Source organism: Setaria italica, chromosome I, assembly GCF_000263155.2.
Source record: "Setaria italica strain Yugu1 chromosome I, Setaria_italica_v2.0, whole genome shotgun sequence".
Taxonomy (NCBI): domain Eukaryota; kingdom Viridiplantae; phylum Streptophyta; class Magnoliopsida; order Poales; family Poaceae; genus Setaria; species Setaria italica.
This window is the reverse complement of record NC_028450.1, coordinates 29,968,010-29,990,282: the sequence shown is the minus strand read 5'-3', so window position 1 is coordinate 29,990,282 and position 22,273 is coordinate 29,968,010. Positions and strand designations below refer to the sequence as shown.

The 22,273-nt window shown below is 46.0% G+C and overlaps 3 protein-coding genes across 3 annotated transcripts; all 3 read right to left on the bottom strand.

The window, feature by feature from the left end:
• Positions 1 to 1,050, bottom strand: LOC101779788 (putative cyclin-F2-1). The gene has a single exon (XM_004954997.1). It carries the CDS (start codon positions 1,048 to 1,050, stop codon positions 1 to 3), a length of 1,050 nt encoding a protein of 349 aa, XP_004955054.1.
• A 2,649-nt stretch (positions 1,051 to 3,699) lies between these two features.
• On the bottom strand, positions 3,700 to 10,769 carry LOC101782462 (telomere length regulation protein TEL2 homolog). Its single transcript, XM_004952939.2, has 13 exons — positions 10,517 to 10,769; positions 10,384 to 10,412; positions 9,676 to 9,778; positions 8,760 to 8,931; positions 8,241 to 8,429; positions 7,847 to 8,007; positions 7,328 to 7,604; positions 6,477 to 6,691; positions 6,291 to 6,389; positions 5,690 to 6,192; positions 4,850 to 5,607; positions 4,556 to 4,754; positions 3,700 to 4,144 (listed from the first exon to the last, which is right to left on the bottom strand). Exons 1-13 carry the CDS (start codon positions 10,710 to 10,712, stop codon positions 4,004 to 4,006), a joined length of 3,042 nt encoding a protein of 1,013 aa, XP_004952996.1. The 5' UTR covers positions 10,713 to 10,769; the 3' UTR covers positions 3,700 to 4,003.
• Positions 10,770 to 13,830: 3,061 nt separating this feature from the next.
• On the bottom strand, positions 13,831 to 21,573 carry LOC101782050 (intracellular protein transport protein USO1). Its single transcript, XM_004952938.3, has 8 exons — positions 21,300 to 21,573; positions 21,002 to 21,208; positions 17,719 to 20,883; positions 16,317 to 17,160; positions 15,541 to 16,202; positions 15,139 to 15,283; positions 14,976 to 15,054; positions 13,831 to 14,202 (listed from the first exon to the last, which is right to left on the bottom strand). Exons 1-8 carry the CDS (start codon positions 21,453 to 21,455, stop codon positions 14,100 to 14,102), a joined length of 5,361 nt encoding a protein of 1,786 aa, XP_004952995.2. The 5' UTR covers positions 21,456 to 21,573; the 3' UTR covers positions 13,831 to 14,099.
• Between the last annotated feature and the right edge of the window lie 700 nt (positions 21,574 to 22,273).

The following is a 22,273-nucleotide window of genomic DNA, read 5'->3' as shown; positions in this document are numbered from 1 at the left end:
CTAGCTCGGATCCGCGAAGAGCAGTGGAGAGATCACGAACCCTGGATATTCAGGCATCATCTCGTACATGCAGTGCAGGCCCTCGTACACGTCCATGGGCTTGTACCCCGTCAGCTCCTCGAGCTCCCTGCCCCACCTCCGCACCTGCTCCCGGTCGTGCGCCGGCTCCAGCGACATCCTCGCCAGCAGAATCGCCGCCGCCGCGACGGCCGACGGCAGGAGCCTCAGGCAGCGGTGGTCGATCAGCGACGAGCCGGCGATCGCGTGCGCCGCGCGCCGCAGCTCCAGACCTCCCTCCCCCACGCCGGCGTGCCTCGTGAAGTGCTCCACGAAAGTGTGCGCCGTGGGCCCGCCGAGCCGGTACCCGAGCGCCGCGAGCAGGGCGCGCTCCGCGGCCACCACCTCCTGCCACGCCGCGAACCCGCAGCGGGCGGCGATGTCCCGCGCGTTCACCCTCCGCGCGGTGCCGCTGTCCTCGTGCTTCGCCGCGGCGTAGACGGCCGCCGCGCCCAGGAGGCGGAGCCGGTACTCGACGTCGGCGGCGCCGATCGTGATGACGGCTCCCGCCGAGAGGAACCGGTCGGCGTAGGAGACGGCGCGGTGGAGAGCGGCGGGGCCGACGCCGAAGTAAAGGGCGAAGCTGGACATCCACGCGACCAGGGCGGCGCGCGCCGCCGCCGGGTCCAGGCCGCCGCTGCCCCGTGCGGGGTCGAGGTAGCCCGGTGAGGGCCGCTCCCTGGCGTCAGTCTCCGTGGCGCGGAGGCTGGCGTCGATGTCGCTGTCGTAGGCGTCCAGGGCGGCCGCGGAACCGTCGTCGTGGGACGAAGCAGCTGAGTGCGCCGGCAGTGGCGCGGCCTGCGGCTGGACGTGGGCGTCGACGTGAGCTGCAGCTGGCGGAAGAGGAGGGAGCACGCCGATGGCGCGGAGGTAGTCGTCGAGCTGCGCGATGTCCATGCTCATGCCGGCGTCGCCGACGCCGGGGGAGAAGTCGAAGGTGGGGGGCGGAGGGCCAGCGAGCAGCTCTTGGGCGAAGGGATCCAAGATCTCCATCGCCGAGAGAGCAAGCGAGCGAGCGAGAGACGCCGAAAAGAAGATCCCGGCCGTGTGGTGCGGTGGTGGTGGTGGCGGCGGCGCAAGAAGCAGAGGAAGGCAGGACGCAGGAGCCTGGAGGAAAGAAAGTGCCGTGGTTACGTCGCGCTTGCGCCCCCGTCCTATTTATGCACGCGCGCATGCGCCTCGTCGTATCACACGCTCGATCTGGCCAGATGGGAATCCGACTCTGCGTTCCGACTTCCGACCGCAAGGTTGCCAAAAATAGCCGGCGCGTTCAGCAAGATCGGGTTTCCAAAAGCGCCGGTGCCAGGCGATCTCGCCGACGCTACACGGCGGTTGTATTTCCGCGTCGGGGTCGGGGTCGGAGGGGAGTGGGTGTCGGCGTCCTATCCTCCCGTGGCCCGTGCACTGTGCGCAGGCGTGACGTTCGCTGGCGCTGCCAGATTCTGAATCTGCTGTCGAGCCGGGGCCGGTTCGGATCGCGTCACTCGACGGAGTAGCGGAGCCCGTGGGTTCGTCGGAGTGTCACGACGGCGCGCCGTCCATTGATCGAATCGGCCGCAGGGCGCGTGGGGAGGAGGCCGAGGGAACGTGCCGAGCATATCCGGACCTCTCCGCACGCTGTTGTTCTCCGCGTCCGAGTCGGGTTCGGCGTCGGCACCGTGCGCTGCAGCAGGTCCTGATCGAGTTCGAGCCCGGGTGCAGATTGCGGGGCTGCTTCCACGAGCTACTTTGCATCGACGAACTAGCTCTCGTCCACATCAGGAGTTCAGGATCACGGATCAAACCAAACGAAGCCAAACCTCTCCAGTTCTTGCTGGTTCCATCGAGAAACGCATGTGCACTGAAGGCAGTGAACGTTTATTGAAGTAGCGTTCAATTAACTGTATCTCTTCCAATTCCATCGATGTCAACAAAGAGACCCGATGGCAAGTATCTTCAGAGCTCACATAGTCACATCTGAACCGGAAAATTGCGTGACTCAAATGTGGCTCACAAGCTTTAGTGCATAAAGCACCCAGATCATTAAGCATAACTGAAGCATGAGAAACTATTAACCATACGGCATTGCTAGCGCCCGGACGTCCGATGGGATTTTCCTATCGGACGCTCCGTTGCAACCTCAAAATAAAATATCTACAACATCAAAAATCTATAGTTGCAATATTGAAACATATGCGAAAAAATGACTACATCGTTCGGCTCTAAGATAGAAAATTTTCGCCGCAACATGAATACTATGTTTAATACAACATTCATTATGAAACACGCAGAAACACTAGTTGCAATATCGATGCTAAACTATTGCAGCATATGTCGAGCTGTCCGATTTTTTAAGATTACGGACGTCATGTCGAGCCGTCTTTTTTAAGATTCCGGACGTTAGTCTTGTAGCATTACCGTTAACCATATCAGGAGAGGTATGTATGAACGTGAGGCTTGTGTTCAACAGCCCTAATGAGGCATACATGCAGAACATGCGACACCCAACGGCGCACGAACACTAAGTAGAGAACTCATTTTTAATCCCAGTTCGTAGGGATCAAATCTCCCGAAAAAACATCCAGAATAAAACAATCAAGACAAAGGGGGTGTCTTTAGTCCCGGATCACTCAACCGGGACTAAAGACCCTCCTATCCCGGTTGGGAATACCAACTAGGATAAAAGAGTTTTCCAAAAAAAATAAAAAAGCACCAGCGAAGGCCCGCCTCGGCTCCCGCACCACCAGCCTCCGTGTGCTGCCGTCGAGCCACCGCATCCGGCCGCCACCCGCACCCCGCACCGGCACGCCTACTCCGGCCTCGCTCGCCCGCACCGGTGCGCCTGCTCCGGGCCCGCCGCCTCCTGCTCGCTCCTCGTCGCGGCCTCCCTCTGCACCTTGTCCGCGCCGCCCGCCAGTGCCGCTGGCCGCGCTGTCGCTTGCCCGCCTCCCCTGTCCCACCTCAGCTTCCGCCTCCTCGGCTCCCCCACACGCCTCCTCCTCCGGCGGCCCCATCGCTACCCACCTCGCGCCGCCTCCTCCGGTGGCCCCGCCACTCCAACCCGCCGAGCCCCCGCGCCGTGCCTGCCGACCCCGCACCGCCGCTTGCGCTGCGCCAACCGTCCCCGCCCCACTGCTCACGCCGCGCCCACCCCGCCTCCATGCCGCGCCCTTCCCTTGCCCCGCTGCCGCTTCTCACTGCCAGTAAGGGGCTAGCAGAGGGGGAAAGGAAGGAGCAGCGGAAGGGGAGGGGCTGGGAGAGGGAGGGAGGGAGGGAGGGGAGGGGAAGGAGAAGGAGGAGAGGGAGAGAGGAGAAGGAGCTAGGAGAGGGAGAGGAGAATACTGTGCGCATGTGTGAGGAGGAGAGGTGTTTGGTGGAGAAGATAAAGAGAAGGAAAAATTAAATGAGAGAAAGAGAGGAGAAGTTAATGTGGGAAGGGAGGGAACGCGTGGGAGGACGGGATAAAAGACCCTCCAAGATAAAAATTACCAATCAGGACTAATCCTTTCATCCCCGTTGGTAATTCTATCTTTAGTCCCAGATGGTGTTTCCAACTAGGACAAAAGACCCCTCGGGACCTTTTTTTTCCACGAGCCTTTACAACCGGGACTAAAGGGGCTCTTTAGTCCCGGTTGGTGAGCCCCCCGTCAATTTTAGACCCAGTTGGTGAACCTTTGTCTCAGGCTAAATTTAAACCGGGATAAAAAAGATAGATGGAAGGTGAGTTCTCTACCCAGTGGAAGTGACTGGCTTGCTGCTTTCACTCAAGAACAACAACGCAATAACATTGCGTCTGATGATCCCAAAAAATGAAAAGTTTCTCTCTCTGCAGCGTCCGCACTGCCACAGGAGCAGCACATGAACAACTGCTACATCCGGGAAGCTAGGCTTACTCTACTCCATAACCAGAATTTGCTGCATAACTTCTGTACAACAGGATACATCCCTCCACTACTTGTGCAGTTCATCACATGTTTCCAAACGGTATGATGATGCTATCAAGCTTAGTAGGTAGGGCCCTGCCAGTCTTGGAGTGATCCGCAGATTCCAGAGCACGCGATGTCTGAAGAGCCATCTCGGAATGAAGCCGCAGGCAGGTCATGGCCATCTACGGAGTCAAACATGAAAAGACACGATTAGCAGTATTAATGATTGCATATCCATCATATATTACTAGTAATTGGTTTCTCTATACAGATCGCTCGATGTGTGGGATGATTGGCTATCAAGCTTACTGATAACAAACTAGATGATATCCCAATAAGATCACGCGGCCAAATAGTAAATCGTTTCACCAAGTAGACGAAATCTTTTCTGCAGACTACAATGGAAGGCCATAGTATTTGAATTCAACACATGTATTTGTTTGTTGGCACTTCGTAGTAGTACTCTACCATGCACGTCATAGGTTGAAAAGGGGTACATTTAACACAATAATTGCTCTATCTATACCAAGGAGCAGAACCGCATAAAACATATGTAACTGATACTTATTCTCAGTAATGATCACAGTACTTACTGATGTGCATTCTGTATCAGGATCAGCTTCAGCAACTTGAAGAGCCCATGTGCGTATCCACTCTAAGCCGGTAGAAATGTCCTGGTTGCCTTCTATGAGAGATGATGCCACGTATGATGGATGTAAAGATATCAATATACAAGATGCTGCAAACAGCACCGACCTTCTGACATATGCTTCAGCATGTTGCGAAACATCTCTGTAGAAAAAGAGTTCGCACAAAATTTAGAAAAATAATGGCTAAGTAACAAACAAGTTCCTCAATATGTAAATGTTTCCTCTTCTGGTGAATACCTTGATCTTATCATGTCAAGAAGAGCAGGAGCAAGAGCTGATGCTTCTGGATGCATGGCCATACACTTCATACAGACACCAAGCATGTATATCAATTTACCGAGGACAACAAAGTCCCTATTGAGCAAGTCAACACCATGTGACCTTTTATCATATCCTTGCATCACAGGGAGCATAAAAGCAGCAGCATACAAAGGAAATCTATTTTTAGACCACTCAACCTGCAAGTCTTTTGCTTTTCCAAGACCCCATTTACGAGATTTCCCAGATTTAACTTGACCTGATCTAGATGGAACTTCTCTTTCATAGCGGTGTGACCAACTTAAAGGTGTTCCTGGTTCAGAGACCTCTCTCCAAGGCCCTGCTCCAGGAGGTCCCCTATTACTTGGAACCAGCCAAGAGGGAGAACTGTCAGTTATCAAGTTACCATGTCGCTGTTCTGTCTTCACAATTTTAGTTTCTGCAAGCTCCTGTGCTGCCTCAGTCATAACATCAATAATCAAAATGCGCTGACTAATATCCACACTAGATGAATATAGCAATTTTGTCATAACATCTAGAGATTCAAATGGGCAGGTTACCAGTAAAGCAACTAATGCCTTCTGTCTCTTTTCTTCAGCAGAATCTTCCTCTCCTTCCATTGCCAAATCAGAACAGCGAACATGCACCAGTGCTCTAACAAGATCACCTGAGTTGTGGCGAAGTTCATCAGGTGATGCTCTCACAAGCTTTTCAGCAGAACTAAGAGCATTTTCAACCTTGGGCACAGAAAATAAAGAAAGATCAGGATTTTGCAATATTCCCTTTGAAAAGAATTGATAATATTAATTGGAAACTTACACCATCTGGATCATCAGGTTTTCTTAGTGCTGCTGCAATATCACTCAGGTGGCTGAATTTCTTTTGCAAATCAGTGTCATCATCTGATAGATCATATGGCTCCAGGGATGAATCACTGTGTGCATCGATGTTCATGCTTTCCTCATCACATTCTTCCCCTTCAAATTGCTCATTCGTAACAGTATCAGATATTTGATCATGATCTATTGATTTGATCTCCACAATTTTTGGTTTGACGTCTGGAACATCCTGTTTGACTGCTTTTGCCTTTTTCTCACCAGCATTGCTCTTGTTTTCACGTGATTTTGGCTTATTTTTAGATTCTACAACATGTAATGGGGCTTTGATCTCCTTCGGAGAGAGAACCCCAAACTCCCAATCAACATTTTCACAACAATTGTCATCAAGGTACAGAGGATTTTTTGGATCAACAACTTTAGAAAATGTCAATGCAACAGCACTAGCCATCTTCCTTACTAAATCAATTGGGCTCTCTAACCTGCCTATAGTAATAAAATAACATTCAGCAAGGCTGCATGGAGATATTATGGCTATTCATATCATATTCTTACAATGGTAATGTATATGGGGAAAAACTCACAGCTTACTCCTTGAAGAATAGAATTCAATACATCTTTAGTTGTTTCTAATTCTTTTTTTGTAAGCTTTTCCAAACATAATCCAATTGCTGCAGTGATATCTGCATTCCTTAAGGGGAACAATGCCAAACAATAACTTGCATAGAAAAAAAATGAAACAGCTTAATTTTCAGAGGCTCAAAGGATACAAGCTTGTTGCTCCATTGAATATGACTGGACAAACTCCTTCCTGGACCAAATACTAACCAAACTTTGCAAAGTACCAAAGAAGTTTGGTGTCCTTTGCATCAGAGTTTCTGTGGCTGAATTTGGTGGGCATTCAAAGATAGCATAGTGAAGAATCCATCTCAAGCAGCATAAAGGAAATGTTTTCCAGAGCAAAAATTTGTCAACAAACATTGCCCTGAAGATGAGATAAAGTTACATGATGAAGGAAAAGGGAAAAAACATAGAAATGCTTTACAAATTTAGTAAATGCTAAAGATTCCTATGGCACGCAATTTGTATATTGAACAGTCAGGTAGAGGCAGGATGTAATGAAAGTAACGCATGAAACATAGCCCTTCATAGTAGTATGGATCTAAACAATATTATTCACAATGAAGATCCACATGATTGAAAAGGTAATTATGTCAATGCAATAGGTGCTGATACAAGAGACCCAAATACATAAACACTGATTTGAAAATGATGATTGGATACTCGTAACAGAATCTCCAGTATTCATCACAAACTTCGTCTCAGAGGACACGTCCAAAAAATTTCATAATACACACTGAATGGAAAGATGAATAGTTGTAGTGAGAATCTGCATAGCAATGAGCATGAAAAGAGACAACTGATTGCTCTCTTCGTTTCCAAATTGGATATTATGAGGTAAATATTGGCCAAAGAAGATTTTTTAAGTATCCTTCGCCTCACGAAGCAATATAACATACTACATGTCGCATATGCAGATGAACTGAAAAGAAATAATCGTTAAGCTACCAGAAGAAACACTCCTGTGTTGCTTAGAAAAATCGGGTGGGTCCTATCTCACCTCATAACAGTTAAACGCTTGAAGCTCTGGTTGAAGAGGGTCCACAGAATCCAATAAGCCTCTTCATCACTTATATGTTGTGATGCAAGCTGACGCAACAACTCTTCTGTCAACCTTTCAATAGAATGTTGATCTTTCAATGTTTCAACAATATTGAACCAAAATTGAGACTGGGAAACATGCTGGATCATCTCGGGACTTATGGACTTATGATCTGATGGTACACATCTATGTAGGTGATTGCAGATCCTAGGAATCAATTCAGCAACTAAAATGCCTGAAACAAACAAGACATCATCATAAATACAAACACATGATATGATGCCTTGCCGTGTAATACTGGTACCAAACAAATAGTACAAAGTTTAAAGTGTACTAAAGAACCAAACATGCTCTAAGTCATAGAACAACCCTCTTCTTAATACAAAGATACGCAGCTCTCTGGCGTATTCTTGAAAGAAAAAAAAAGTCATAGAACAATCAAAACATCTAAGTGCACTTTGAGGGATTAATCCTCACCAGTAGATCCACGACGACTAACACGAGATAGCACTTCACCCACAAAGAGGAACACAGAACTCAGGGCACAATGTTCATTAGCATCTTTGTCAGCAGCCAACTGAACAGTTGCTGCTTCTGCTCCAGCAAGAAGTTGGCTGACAACATCCTTGAAGAATGAGCTTGGTTTTTGTTAAGGGGTTACAATTTTCAAGAACAAATGAGAAGAAAAAAAATTATTTGAGTTTGGGAACAACAAACTGCAGAAAAAATGTGAAAAAACATATCAACCCAATTTTTGAACTATTGTCTTTGACCTGGGCACAACATACCACAAAGAAGAAATTTAGTAAGGAAGAATTCCCAGGTTAGTTGTCTAATAAACTATAGGATACTCCATAGTGGAAAAGGATACGTTGATCTAAGTGCAGCTGAAGCTCCCAATCTTGCTTTATCTGGAACAGATGCAAGTAGTTGTGCAACTCTTGAAACAACTATTGTTTTATCTGGGTTGAGAACATCATTACCATGCTTATTAGAGCGAGTAAACTCCGCAACGATTTGCGAAACCCCCTTATTATCAAGCAAGCATAGAACCAGTAGCCTGAAATGGGTAACACTCTTAAGTAACAAACCTAAATTCAAAATATAGTATCAGGTCAGAGCAAAAGGATGATCACACATAGAATTAAGCTCCAAGATAAGAAGCAAGAATCATTAATCAAAGATAATATGAAAATGTGCCCCAGTTTCTTTTGCAATAATTAAATTGAACACAGTGCACATATAAAGATCTACAGGCTAAATGTGACTAAGGCATGACACTAGTGAAGTTCACAAAGATGAACCATGAAACAAAATTTTTAGTGTAATGTCTCAGAGTTGAACAGATTGTAGTTCTGATAAATTGCAAGTGATCAGTTTACAATACCACCTTTCAAGGTTCAAGCAAAAAGTTCGATGGTCCTCCTTAGAATCTTCTTTTTCAGATAACGCTGGTACAAGAGCTTGAATCACTTCAGTTGGAGGTCCTTTGACAAAAAATGAATCATAAATTTCATTTCTTGCAGAGGCTTGGATCTTCCATAACCACTTCAAGGCAACATCTGACAAACCAAAGTGGCAGAATGGATTAGAGTGCCAAAAATGCTTAAGAGTAACGAAGTGACAACATGCTTAGTCACAGGTCAAAATTTTCTGAACATTATAGATGTCCATGGGGGGCATAACAAGTTAACAACCAGATTGCTGTAAAAGATAACAAGGACGGCAAACAACTGGTGCCCACACAAAAGTTGGATCAGTCTATCATTTTATACCACAACCACATTTAAATTGCTTTTCCTTTATAACCATAAGTGACAGGAAGTATACAGCTGAACAAAAAATTAAGTACAATAGGAGGCGAGAGTTCTCCACAAGATTAGTGAACACATGAAACTATAGCACCACAGATAAAAACTCTCCAGAAACATCCAGCAAGCAGGCAACTCTTGCTTTCCACCCGGGACACAGTGGATAAAGACGAGAACCATCCAGCAAGCAGGCAACTCATGAAATTCAATTCTTCAATGACATTTGTCTGAACATAAGTTTATAAAGAACTCTAGAAGCTTTCTTATAATTAACAGCACAAGTCAATTTTGTAATGATTGCAAACGACTAATACATGCCATGAGATTGCAGCTGACGGCAGACATAAATGAGTCATGGTGGTATGAGACCGCAGTTAGCAGAGGAGGCATATACTACCGTTGTTTGTGAGCACTCAGGGGCAAATAGGGTAACCAACCTATGTAAAATGCAACAATATTGCATTATACAGTGACATGTTCGATGAGTACACTTACTGCTGAGCAATATTTTAGACATAGTAGGAAATGCTGGACCATGATAAAAGGCACGCCTCCAAGACTCCCTTTCATCATTGCTGACACTTACAGCTTCAATAATCTGGGAAAACATAAAAGCGATGAATCCTCCAAGCTATAACATGGTTCTGCACTCCGATTTTCTGAATCACACAGAAAGGAGTACATGTATTTGAAAATGTTCACTAATTTATATCCCAAATTTACAACTCAGTGCGCTGTCATGAATATTTATCTTTAGACAAAGGTCCCAACAATTCCATAAATGTGTACTGCTAACTTCTCATCTAAGTGGTCTCAGTAATATCTTGTGTGATAACCCATTGTGGAATCACTCGTGTAATAAGTATAGAAAGGATTATCAACCAAAAGATCTATTCGCACATTTAATCTAGTTCAATGCTAAGCTACTTCTTTCCAGAATTTCACCTATCAGTTGCATATATGGCTTTTGTCAATCTAAATATAAAACCAATGCTCTTATTCTAATAGTTGTGGATTTCATTTTGGCATGCTATCCCATGCAACTGCAAGCCAAAACAGACTTCCTGGAAGTCCAGACCCCTTCCATCAATCAAACTTCATAGGACAGCAAATTTGTCACACAACCATAGAGAAATTTGTAAAGATCTCAGGATTTCGCTTAAATGAATGAATTGTGTGCTTCAAAGTATCGCACAGTCTCACCTGGGTCCTGAAGGGTTCCTCGACGGTACCTGAATGCAAGATAGCGCACGCGAACAACACGAGTCAGAGACCATCAGTGGTACAAATGGGAGATTTGAGGATTAAGTGTGTGGATTAGGGCTCGGGGCCTCACCGGCGACGGCGGCGGAGTCGATGGGGAAGAGGAGGGCAGCGACGGCGTGGATCGCGCGGACCACCTCTCCAGCACTCGCCGCGGCGGCAATCGCGTCGGCTGCCTCTGCAACCTTGGCTAGGGCCAGGGCTTCGAGGCCCGTCTCTCCATCGCCGCCGGCCGGAGAGGGCGCGGAGCTGCTTCGCGTGCTCGCCATGCCCGTTCGAACAGACGAGAGACGAGAGTCTACGGAAGTTCGAGAGAGGTTACAGGGTTTTTGTGCGAGGATTTGTTTCCGGGAAATGACAGGGTCCTTTTGCTTGGTATATACACAAATTTCAAGTTATCTGCTAGAAATCCATTCATATTACTTTTAGAAGGATTTCTCTAAGGCCCCGTTTGGATCATTGGAATTGAATTCCATCCTAATAATCATAATTTAGACACAAATTAATTAAGCTAATATAATTGTATGTGGAATATAGTTGTATATTATAGTTGGTGATATGGGAGAGATACTTGTATGCTGCACTTCTACTATAGAGAAGCGAGTCTAAGAGCGTGCTATAAGAATTGAATTCCATTCTAATAACCATAATCTATAGAATCAATTTCCATCTCCCACCCCATGAATTTAAGATAGGCTTATATTTAAATTTTGGAAAGTTGTGGAATGCCACATTCCAACATAAATTAGCCTACTCCATTAAATAGATTCCAATTCCTTGGACCCAAACGGGGCCTAAAATTTATATGTTCTAATGGAGAATGGGAGTAAATCTCACATAACTATGTCACAAGCTATTTATCATAAAATTCTAAATTCTATGTTGCTTTTATCACACCGTTACAAATTTTGTGACGTTCTTCCTCGTGCCTATTATTTGAGCCTACCTAAATGGAGCGAGAAGGATAATTCACCAGATTGTGATGAGCATCTCTAGGGCGTGTTTGGTAGAGCTTCACGCAGCTCCAGATCCTCAAAAATAGCTCTGCTCTACAATTTTTCAGCCAAACGGTTTTAGATCCAGCAACTCCACCACGGATCCGCTCCACGAAAACGGTGGATCTACCCCCGATCCATGGATTTGGTGGAGCACCTCAGGAGGTGCTCCACGAAATCAAATTTGGTGGAGTTGGAGGAAATTACCCACCACTGCCACTCATTAGTGGAAAATGACCGATTCGTTCTATTTCTTCACAGCTTCCTCTCGCGCTGCCATGGCCGCGCCCCGCCCGCCGGACCGCCGCCCCGTACCCGCCGGAGCACCGCCTCGCCCGCCGGAGCGCCGTCTCGCTTCGCCGGCGGCCCGCGCGCCCCGCCCGCTCGAGCACCGTCCTGGCCGCCGGTGAGGCCGCGCCCGCCCGCCCGCCGCTCCGCTCCGCCAGTCGGAGCACCGCCCGCCCGCCGAAGCCCCCCACACCCGCCCGCCTGGCCACCGGCGGGGCCGCGCCTGCTAGCACGCCTTGCCGGAGCGCTGTCCCGCCCACCGGAGCCCCGCCCACACCCGGCCGCCGGTGAGGCCGCGCCCGCCCGCCGCCTTGCTCCGCCCTTCGCAGCACCGCCCCGCCCGCCGAAGCCCCGCCCCGCACCCGGCCGCCTGGCCGCCGGTGCGGCCGCGCCCGCCCGCGCGCGCGAGGCCGCCGGCGAGGCCGTGCCCGCCAGCACCTCAACCATGCATGCTACAGCGCCAGGAAGGAGATATTTTTTTATTCTGATGAATGGGCCCAAATTGCCAGTGAGATAAAAACAAGAATGGAGCCGTACCAAACGCTTTTTGAGATATTAGATCCACGGTGGAGCAGCTCTATGGCGGAGCTAGCTGGATCTATGGATTTGGAGCTATTTTTTCAGAGCTAGAGCTCTACCAAACAGGCCCCTAGTATACCCTGTATGGTAAAATTCGAATGATGAGAGGAAAACTGAATGCTACACGTGAGAACAATTAGCTGTGGGGAACCACAAAATCAGTCATTGACCAATGAGCTAACCTTAGGCCGTGGCTATCAAACTTTCTAACAGAGCAAAATCAATGTCATACTAATTATCGGATTTAGTGTCCGACAGTCCATGTGGAGGGTGCCTGGATGGTAGTAGATTTGCAGGCGAGGAGATCGTAAGAACAAGAACTCGAATGGTAATATGCAGACACAAGGTTTAGATAGATTCGAGCCACCAAGGAGGTGTAACACCCTACGTCCTGTGTTCTGATGGATTGTATTGCTGGTATAAGATTATATGCCCTCGGAGCTGTTCCTGACCGCCTTATATAGGCTAACGATCTAGGGTTACAAGTCGGATAGGATCTAATCCTAGTCGGTTGCTTGCGCTCCACAGGCTTCGTACGTTATCCCGCACGCCAAGGTCAGGTGGGGTCCACCTATCAGGCCAGCCAACATTCTGCTCGGTGGGGGGTTATCCATATCCCTCGCTAATCTACCTTAAACGCCTTGTTTACTATTACGATTGAGGGACATAAACTTCCTCGCTCGAATTTATTTCTTATAAACGCAACTTCAGCCCTTTTTTCTTAAACCTTTGAACAATTACACCAATTTTAATTGGCAAATTTTGTCATTTCAGATGAACTTACGTTTCTGTTAGTATTATTCTAATGACATTGTGAGCCTCTAAACTACAGAATGACTGTTGCTGCTCTACTTTACCGCAAAGCAAAATGTATAGGGAAAGTTAGACCTTCTATAAAAAAACAGACAGGGAAACAGAACACCACAAAAATTTCGGTTTGGCGACAATATTGATGCCTAGCAATAGGATATATTCTGTCATAATAACATATTTAGATCTATTATTTGCTGATGGTTGGTTAGAACACCTATAGCTTTTCATTACCTTCTGCGAAAAGCAAAGATGATCCCACGACAATTCATGCCTCATGCAGCTACACAAACAATTTTGGAACATATTCAGGATAAAATGTTTATTCACTCCATATGTTTTAGAGTGATTGCATGCAAAACCAATCCTATACTTTCCAAATTATTTAGTTGTGTACTATTTAGGTTTGTCCTAAGTCAGACTATTTTATATTTATAAATAAGTACGTAACGAATCTAATGAAACTTGTTAGACATCAAAACCATTGACACATTTTTATATAAACTTGATCAAACATAAAGATGATTCTTTTGATACATTTTTATATAAACTTGATTAAATATAAGATAGTAAAACTTAGGACAGAACTAAAAACACTCTTTGCACGTAGGACGGAGGATCCAACTATCGGTTTCTGTTTAAGACACCCCTCAGCTGCGGCCTGCAAGAGGGAAATATGCTGGAGACTGCAAATGCTTTCGCTTCGAGCAACGAATTTACGATGATGGGCCTACTGCTACAACTTCTTCAGTATAACAAAGATTCAAAGAATGGTAATGTTCTTTTCTGCACATTACATTTCCTGCGCGAAAATTCAACATATACTGCTCGAGTACAAATCTGAGCAGGAGGGAGAAAATGAAAAGAATGACATTTGTACCATCTACCATGTATGGTATGAAAGAAAGAAGAATCTGCTAAATGCTAATGCTATTTTTACAATTATGCTATGTGGTAGGTTGAGTAATGGGTATTGATGTAGTGTCACAAAATGCCGCCCAGCAACCATAGGTGCAAGAAGAGCCAGTACACCATAAGCCCTAGCCTCGCTCGTGGTCGGTTCATTAGAATCTGGCTCCCTGAGACCCTACAGAAAGACTCCAAGTTGATTAGACCAAAACGGACTCCCGAACAGATGATGCAATATTCTCCTTGTCGTCACCCAACCATCAATTAATCAATAGAATGGATACAGCACAAGGTTTATTTTTTCGTTTCAAGAAACAAACTTGACTTGTCATGTTCTATGAATTTAACTCTTGTTTCCAGTGAGCCCAGTTATAAATGAAGGAATATATAGTAAACTAATAGCATGATGAATTTATGCAAGCTGTTTTGATCCTGGCATCAAAGAAAGACCAAAAGTATTTGTGAACGTAGTAAGAATTTAGTCTGCCTCTAAAACTCCATGATCAGGATTCAATTTGTGTTAGGAGAACAAACAAAACGAGGAAACAAGATAACCTAATTACTGGTCTGCGCTTCATAAGCCCTCCTATCAGTGTTGGAAAGACAAGGCAGTGATTGTTATAGCCAAAAGTTCTCTATGCACCTAATTACGGATTTGGGAAAAAGAATACCGAGGGTATAGCAGCTAGAATTATTGGAGTGCAGATAATCCTTTTTGAAGCTTATGTTGTACATACATTTCGCAGAATCATTCATCAGCGGAGAAGGGGGCCATTATGTTGGAAGAAAAGCACATATTTGCTACAAAATCAGTTGAGACCTGGACAGCTAAGTAGTGCAAGTTGCTAAACCCTACAGGCTAAGCATATGAGAGAATGCTGAGCATGGCCCACCTCACTAAGTTTCCAACACACAAGGGCAGCATTATTTGTAATAGTGCAATCAGCTTACCAGATAGCATCGACCCTATCAGCAATGTGCTTTCCTTGTGCTGGAATCAAGCCAGACGTATGCAGTGATTTTATACGCCCTTCAAAGATGAGAAATACAGTGCTGTTATTTACACATTAAAATGTAATGGAAAAAGGAAACCAAAAGAAGTATGCTACAATACCTTTGTCGTCTGAATCCTGTGCAGCAATTAGTCGTTCTGACTCTGAACCAATATTAAGAACAAGATGATCTGATGATCCCTTCCGCATTGTTCTAGCATGTGCAGCGGTAGAGACAGATGAAATTGATGCCTTGCCCATTGGTCCCTGCAGAGTAGTTCAGAAGACCAAGTTATAACCAAACATAAATATATCTGCACAGATCTGCGCTCGCATGCAAAGAATAGTCCTGTGCAACAAGTTGACTAACAACAAAGGCAAGGTTAATTATATTTGTGGGCAGTGAAATCACAATGAAAGAACAATATATTACTTATAAACATTATGAATGCCAGTAACATATATATTAGAAGATTAAAAGAAGGATAACTAATGGCAAAGTCAGAAGCAGAAACAAGGTTTACCACATCTTCAATCTCAGACATATCTGAAACAATTGCTGAGGAAGATGCTTCAAATGATCTGTCTTTACTAGAATCTGGCTGCGCAAGTCGTGCATGGTACAAGTCCTCAAGCATCTTAACTTTTGTTGATAATTCATCAACTGCCTTTTCCCTGGATTGCAGCTTTGCACCTTGCTCCTGTATTATGGATTTAGCATTCCCAGCTTCAGTACTTGAAGCAACTATTAGTTTTTCCAGCTTTGATAAGAGAGCTTGTGTGGTGGTAGGTTTGTTATCTTCTACTACATCTTTCACTCCAAGATATCCTAACTGCTGAATCATCCGCTCCATACTAACAGTTACCTCAAGAAGTTCACTGCTTTTGGATTCCAACTCCCTATTATTCAAATCACTATTTCTGGAGACCTCCTCTCTTAGCTGTTCTATTTCACGAGTACATGATTCAACATTTAACTGTAAATCTTCATTTTCATATCTTAAGGTCTCAACCTCGTGTTGAAGTGCACTGAATCCATCAATGACAGCAGAGAGTTTGTCAAATGGACTAGGCAATGCAGCCTCTTCCCTCTGCAAATGTGACTCGCCTGACATCATATTTAACTTATTTATCTTCTCAACAAGGGCTTCCATTTGATCTTTTGAAATTGCATCATCGGTTATACCTGGATTTTCAAGAAAAAAAGAGTTCGTCAAGATGAAACAAGTAAATGCAAGTTTGAAACCAAAAGAACATAACAAATGTAAGAATGTCCAATTACAATTTAGTACAATTTTACCTCTGTCTGCTGTAATTTGAGTACGCTCAAGTGATAGCAACTCTAACTCCCTTGCCTTCAATGTACCCTCTCTTTCCTGGTATTCCTGCATCTTTAGTTCCATTCTGTTGCATTCATCCTGTAACATTTTGAGCTCTTTCTCCAGCATGCTTGCTCTTTCTAATAACAACTGATGGTCGTGTGAAACAGTTTCAGCAGCTGATTCAGCTTGTTTCAACCTCATTTTGAACTCATCCAATGAAGTTACCACACAACCCTTAATAGCAGATAATTTTTCAGATTTTGACTTCAGTATTGTAATCGTGGACAGTAAAGCATCAGCCACCTTATTATAATCATCAGCATCCTCATCCTTCAGATCAGATACAATTACTTCTAGTTCAGATCCTGTGCTTGACCTGCCTGTAGCCAACTCTATTGCATATCCTAGATCAACCACATCATCAAAAACAATTTTAATCTGTTGGATGCAATAAATACATTTTGATGACATTGCTCTCAGCTCTTTTTGTAGAGAAAGCACTTCAGATTCTTGAGCTCTGTTATGAGCATCCTTGTTTCCCAATTCAATCTTCAAGGTGCCATGCTCTTCTAGAGTATGAGCAAAGTCATTGCTCGCCAGCTGCAGAGCACGAAGCACTGACATAATATTGCCATTCATGTAGGCTGACAAATCTTTCAAAAAACTAGAAAAGTATTCAGTTTGGTTGTTCAACTGTTCAACAATAGTAGAGAAGGATGAAGTATCATCAATATTCCCTTTTTTAGTTTTGCTGTTGCCCAATCTTTCTGTAACAAAGTTATCATAGTCTGAAAGAGATAGAAGTGTTAAGAGTTCTGGATCCTGCACAATTTATGATCATAAGAGGTCAAGTTAGCACAATAGTTATACCTGACAAGAATTGCAAAGCAAATCAAAGGGGAAAAAGGGAAAAACTAGAAGGGAGGGAGTTTTCCCTATTGTACAAGTACGAAGTACCACCTTTTTAACTGCATGCATAACATACAGGCAAAACAATGTAGCAAGTGAAACTAGATGGCCATGTCAACAGTGGATTAATGTTGCTACCATTTGTTATCCCACTAACAAGATCATACACAAAATGTTGACAGTTCTTAATTAGATTACTCATTCAGCTATCTTGTACACTGGTGGGAGGCAATTGCAAACACTAAGGACAACATTACAGAGTTGACAAGACCAATTACACAAGAACTAGATGAGCAACTATGATGATTAAGCAAAGCATACAACTTGGTCCATTGGTAGTAAAACATTGCTGGAACTTGGAAGAACTCTGGATAGCTCTAGAAAGCTAGAAAGTTCAAAAAACATATAAACTATCTCACTTCATTGCACAGAACAGAGAAGCCTAAAACAATGTAATAAGGGAAAAATTACCTCCACAACTGCATCAGTATGAAATCCCTTTGCAGCAAGCTGCTCGTGCATATTTTTGACAATAAGGCCCATATCTCTCAAGCTGCTGATTGTCTTTCCAAATTCTTCAGCCATCAGAGATAGCAGACTATCATCCACTACAAGCATGCTAAGCTTCTCAAGGTAGCCATGATGTTCGGTTGAATGACTTTGTAAGTTTCCATGAGTTCTATCCAAGTCCTCCAAACATTTGGCTAGCTTAGCATTAAGAGCATTGATTTCTGTTTCATGTTTCACTTCAGCTTCTTTCTTTTCAGCATCAAGAACAGAAATATTTGATCTAGCCTGTGATAGTTCATCTTGTAGTGTATTAATAGTGGCATTGGCATCTTCAAGTTTGTTGGCATTTATAGCCAGTTCCTCATTTGTTTTCTCCAACTCCTCCTCTACAGCAGCAGTATGCAACTGTATTTGACGTTTTTCATCAGAAATGGAAGAGATATGATCTTTTACTTTTCTCAATTCATCTTCTAACATGTTTATGGTCGAAAGGGCGTCAGAAAGCCTGCTAGCATGTAAGGTAATTTGCTCATTTGCTTTGTGTAGCTCATTATCCAAAGAACCCTTAGCAACTAGAGATTCCTGGATGTATTGGGCAATCTGGCTAATTTTTTCCATAGGATCTTCAAATGGCTGATCAACTGGAAGAGTAAGGCTTGATATTGAATCAGCCAGAGTGCCAAAGGAAGCTCTGGCTTCTTCCAACATGCTTTCTACTTTTCCCTTTTCATCATTAAGGGTAACAATATCAAATTGCAGCTTTTCAAAATGTGCAGCCTGCAAAGATAGATGCTCAACATGCTCTTTGAGGTCTGTCATGGCAGATTCTCGTGATTCTATCTCATGTCTTAGATTCTCAATACCAATATTCTTTGCATCCAGCTCTTGTTTTATCATATCTGCTTCAGAGGTTTTCTCAATCAAAGCTTGGTTTAGATTTTCTGTTTCCATGCAACTCTCATCCAGAGTGTGTTTAAGCCTTTCAATCTCAGAGGTTTTCCCATCCAACACTTGCTTCAAATTATCTGTTATGGAGTTATTCTCATACAAAGCATGTTTTAGATCCTCTATCTCAGAGTTCTTTGTATCCAACACTTCTTTCATATTCTCTGTTTCAGATTTATTTTCATTTAGAGCATATTTAAGCTTTTCTATCTCAGAGTTCTTCCCTTCCAGAACTTGTTTCAAATTCTCTATTTCAGAGCTCTTTTCATTGAGGACTTGCTTGAGTCCTTCGCGCTCATGTACTAGACCCTTGCCCTTCTTTACAGCCATTGATAGCTTCTCTCTAAGCAATGATGATCTCTCCTCCACCCGTTCGAGCTCCTTCTGCAGTGAGTCCTTTTCATTTTTCAGAACATGAATCTCCTCCGCCATTCTTTGCAGTTCATCAGTCTTCACAGACCTATCAATCATGTCTTCCTCAAGAATTATCTTACATAGTGATGATTCCTGATTGATGGTGTATAGAAATGTTTGTAGCTTCTCAAAACTGTCAGTCTCCATAGGAGAGGATTTCGTTCTTTGTTGTATGTTGCTGAGGCTCTGCAGTACCAATTTGGCAGTATCCAGAGGCTCATTACCTTCCAATGTGACATCAGAAAATTCTGCAAAAGTCTTTATCAGCTCATTATTCTGTGAAGAGACAACAGACAATTTATCGACAGCAGCATTATATAGCGACAGCAATTCTGAATGTTCATTTACAAGCATGTCCTTTTCCTGTTTCTCTTCCAGTAGAACAATTGTCAAACGGTCAATTTCCTCGTGCATTGAAACCAACTTTGATTCATGTGCAGCCAATCTACCCAACATATCAGCAGACTCACTATGTAACCGGACTACATCATCTTTGGCCTGGTTCAGTGAGCTGACAAGCCAACTGATCTGAGAATCAAGTTCACCGGTTAAGACCGAATGTGGAATGTCAACTGAGCTTAAGATATCTTTAACTTTGTGGTGCTCTGAGAAGATCATATCAGCAATTTTCTTCTGCTCAACTAACCATCCCAATCTGTCTGTCATCTCCAAGGAAAGCAGATCCTCAGGAAATGTTGCCTCCGACATGATCTCTTCAATATGTTGAAGAACCCCATCTTTTAGTGAAAGGGATGTCTGAAGAGAAGTAAGGGCACTGTTTGCTTCATTTAGTTCCTCAATGCTGGCCTTAGCACCTTCCCAAGCACTATATGTTTCTCGAAGCTCATCCAAGCATTTCTCATGTTCAATCGTCTTTTCGTCTAGAGAAACTCTTAGCTCCTCAACTCTGCCCTCAGCTGCTTGCAGGGCATCAGACTTCTTTTGCAACTCTGCCATGCAACTTTGAAGCTCAGCCGTCTTTTCAGCCAAGGCCTGCTTCAAGGAATCACGGTGCTGTACCAGTGACTTGCCCTTTGTAACAGCCATGCTGAGCTTCTCCTTGGTCGTTGATAACTTATGCTCCATCTGCTCAAACTCTGCCTTAGCTTTGCTTGCCTCAGAATTTGCTGCATCCCGAGCAGCTTTCACTTCCTCAAGTTCATCGGCAAGAGCCTTCTTCTCTTCTGCAAAAGAGTTCAGCTTCTGCAGGAAATCCACCTCATTTCTCTTGCAACTGACCAATTCCTCTGTAGCAATACCTAAGATGGTAGCAAGGCCACCTTGTGCTGTGGCCACAAAATCAGGCTTCACCTCTGCTAAAACCTGCTCGAGCTGTTCAATACCCGTCGAGACCTGCTTGTACTTCTCTACTAGAGATGAAATTTTCCTTTCCAGAATAGAAACCCCATCCTGCTCAGCACCCTCAAAGTTGGCATCATCTTGTCCAACCACAGAATCAATTGATGCAAGCATCCGCCCAACAGCTTGCTCAGGCCCTTCCCTCCACGAACTCAGGTATACATCAGCAACCTCCCTTGACACCTCTGCCTCCACAGCCCTCGCATGTAGGCTCTCAATCTCCTGCTCCCTGGCCCGTGCCAGCGAGTTAAGTTCAAGCACAAGCCTCGAGCAGTCGTCCAGCATCGAATGCAACGGTGTCTCGTCAGGGTCCTCCCCATGCAACGAAACTGAAGCTCCCTTCCCAACCATCTCCTGTAGCATCCTCCGGAGCGCCACTGCCTCCCGCGCAAACGCCTCCTTCTCTTCCTGAACCAAAACAATTGTGCGTCACATCACGCACCACTAGAGCTTGCCAGGTGCAAAATCACTTGCTAAATCACGCGAGGCCAATCCAATCCAGTGCGAAGGCGAGAGGAAGCAGCACCTGGTACTTGCGGAGCTCGGCGCCGGCGCTGGACACCTCGGGGAAGTCGATGACGGTCATGGACTCGTCCAGCGAGCGCGCGGAGCGGGAGCCCGCGGCGGCGAGGTCGTCGGGTGCGTCCTCGAAGGTCTCCCCGCTCGTGGCGTCGTCGGCTGGCATGTTCACGAGGACGCCGCCGTCCGGGTCCGCCCCGGGGCTCCGCGCTTCCTGCAGAGCGAGAGATAGAAGGTTGTCTAAGAAGCCGTCGGTCCGGAGTTCGGACCCCATGTATCAGAACGGGGTCGGCTTCGCGCCATACCTGGGCGGGAAGCTCGACGAGGACGCCATCGCTGCTGCCGCTCTCGTCGGAGTGGGCCCGGCCGCGCTGCGGCGAGGAGCGGCGGCGGGCTGAGGGTGAGGATGATGATGAGGAGGAGGACTTGGGGGAGGAGTCGGAGTCGGAGTGGTCGCCCATGGCGGCGGCGGCGGCGCTGCTGGATCTGGGCCGGGTGGGGGGGATCCGATCAAGCCATCGGCGTTCAGCGACGCGGGGAAGAGCAGGGAATCGTCGGGTGGAATGTCTGGCTCGGTGGAGACGATGTCGTGTGGGCCAGTCCCGGGTGCGTGGAACCAAGCTGTAGCCGCAGGTGGAGCGTGCTTACACGAGGGGGCCAGTTGTCAGTGGAAGAGATGGATGTTGTGATTTGTCAATGTGGTGCTGGGTGATTGGCTATTGCAGCGGCGCGGCGACCAAGGTCCCACCTGTCGGTGCGCGAGTATGCGCACCCTGCGGGGAGCGGGGGAGGGGGATCCAGCGCGAGCCGGCTTCGGTGACTTTCCTTCAGCAAGTCACCATGTAACTTGCGGCTGCCTATCCACCCTCCAAATAGGATCCGATGGCTCAAGATGTGTGCAAGCAAACCAAAGCACCTTGAACTTGGTTTTTGACGGGCGTAAAGCCGGCGGCGCCGCCGCTTCGAGGACCATGCCAGAGCTGAAAGGGAGCAGGCCGCAGGTGAAGATGGGCGCGCGGAGCACGCTGGTGCTGAGGGCGCAGGCAGCATCGAGTAGGGCCTCTGGAGATGGCCGCTCGGAGCTCCTCAAGGCCAGGAGGAGAGGAAGGTACGCGCCGGGCCACCGTGGAGGGGCTCTCCCGCGTCGCCTCGACCCGGAGAAGAAGGTTCGCTCCGAGCAGCCATGGAGGAAAGGGAAGCGGACTGCCGACGGGTCGTCGTGGAGGAGGAGGTCCTCAAACTACATAGCGCATATCTGTTAAGCTAGCTGCAGAGGACC

Coding starts and splice junctions, on each gene's coding strand:
- LOC101782462 (XM_004952939.2), bottom strand. CDS start 10,712: ATGGCGAGCACGCGAAGCAGCTCCGCGCCCTCTCCGGCCGGCGGCGAT. Junction 8,008..8,240: donor TCAGCTGCACTTAGATCAAC/GTATCCTTTTCC, acceptor ACAAAAACCAAG/CTCATTCTTCAAGGATGTTG. Junction 6,193..6,290: donor TATTCTTCAAGGAGTAAGCT/GTGAGTTTTTCC, acceptor TTATTACTATAG/GCAGGTTAGAGAGCCCAATT.
- LOC101779788 (XM_004954997.1), bottom strand. CDS start 1,050: ATGGAGATCTTGGATCCCTTCGCCCAAGAGCTGCTCGCTGGCCCTCCG.
- LOC101782050 (XM_004952938.3), bottom strand. CDS start 21,455: ATGGGCGACCACTCCGACTCCGACTCCTCCCCCAAGTCCTCCTCCTCA. Junction 15,284..15,540: donor TGTCTGAGATTGAAGATGTG/GTAAACCTTGTT, acceptor ACTACTCTGCAG/GGACCAATGGGCAAGGCATC. Junction 15,055..15,138: donor ACAGGATTCAGACGACAAAG/GTATTGTAGCAT, acceptor TCATCTTTGAAG/GGCGTATAAAATCACTGCAT.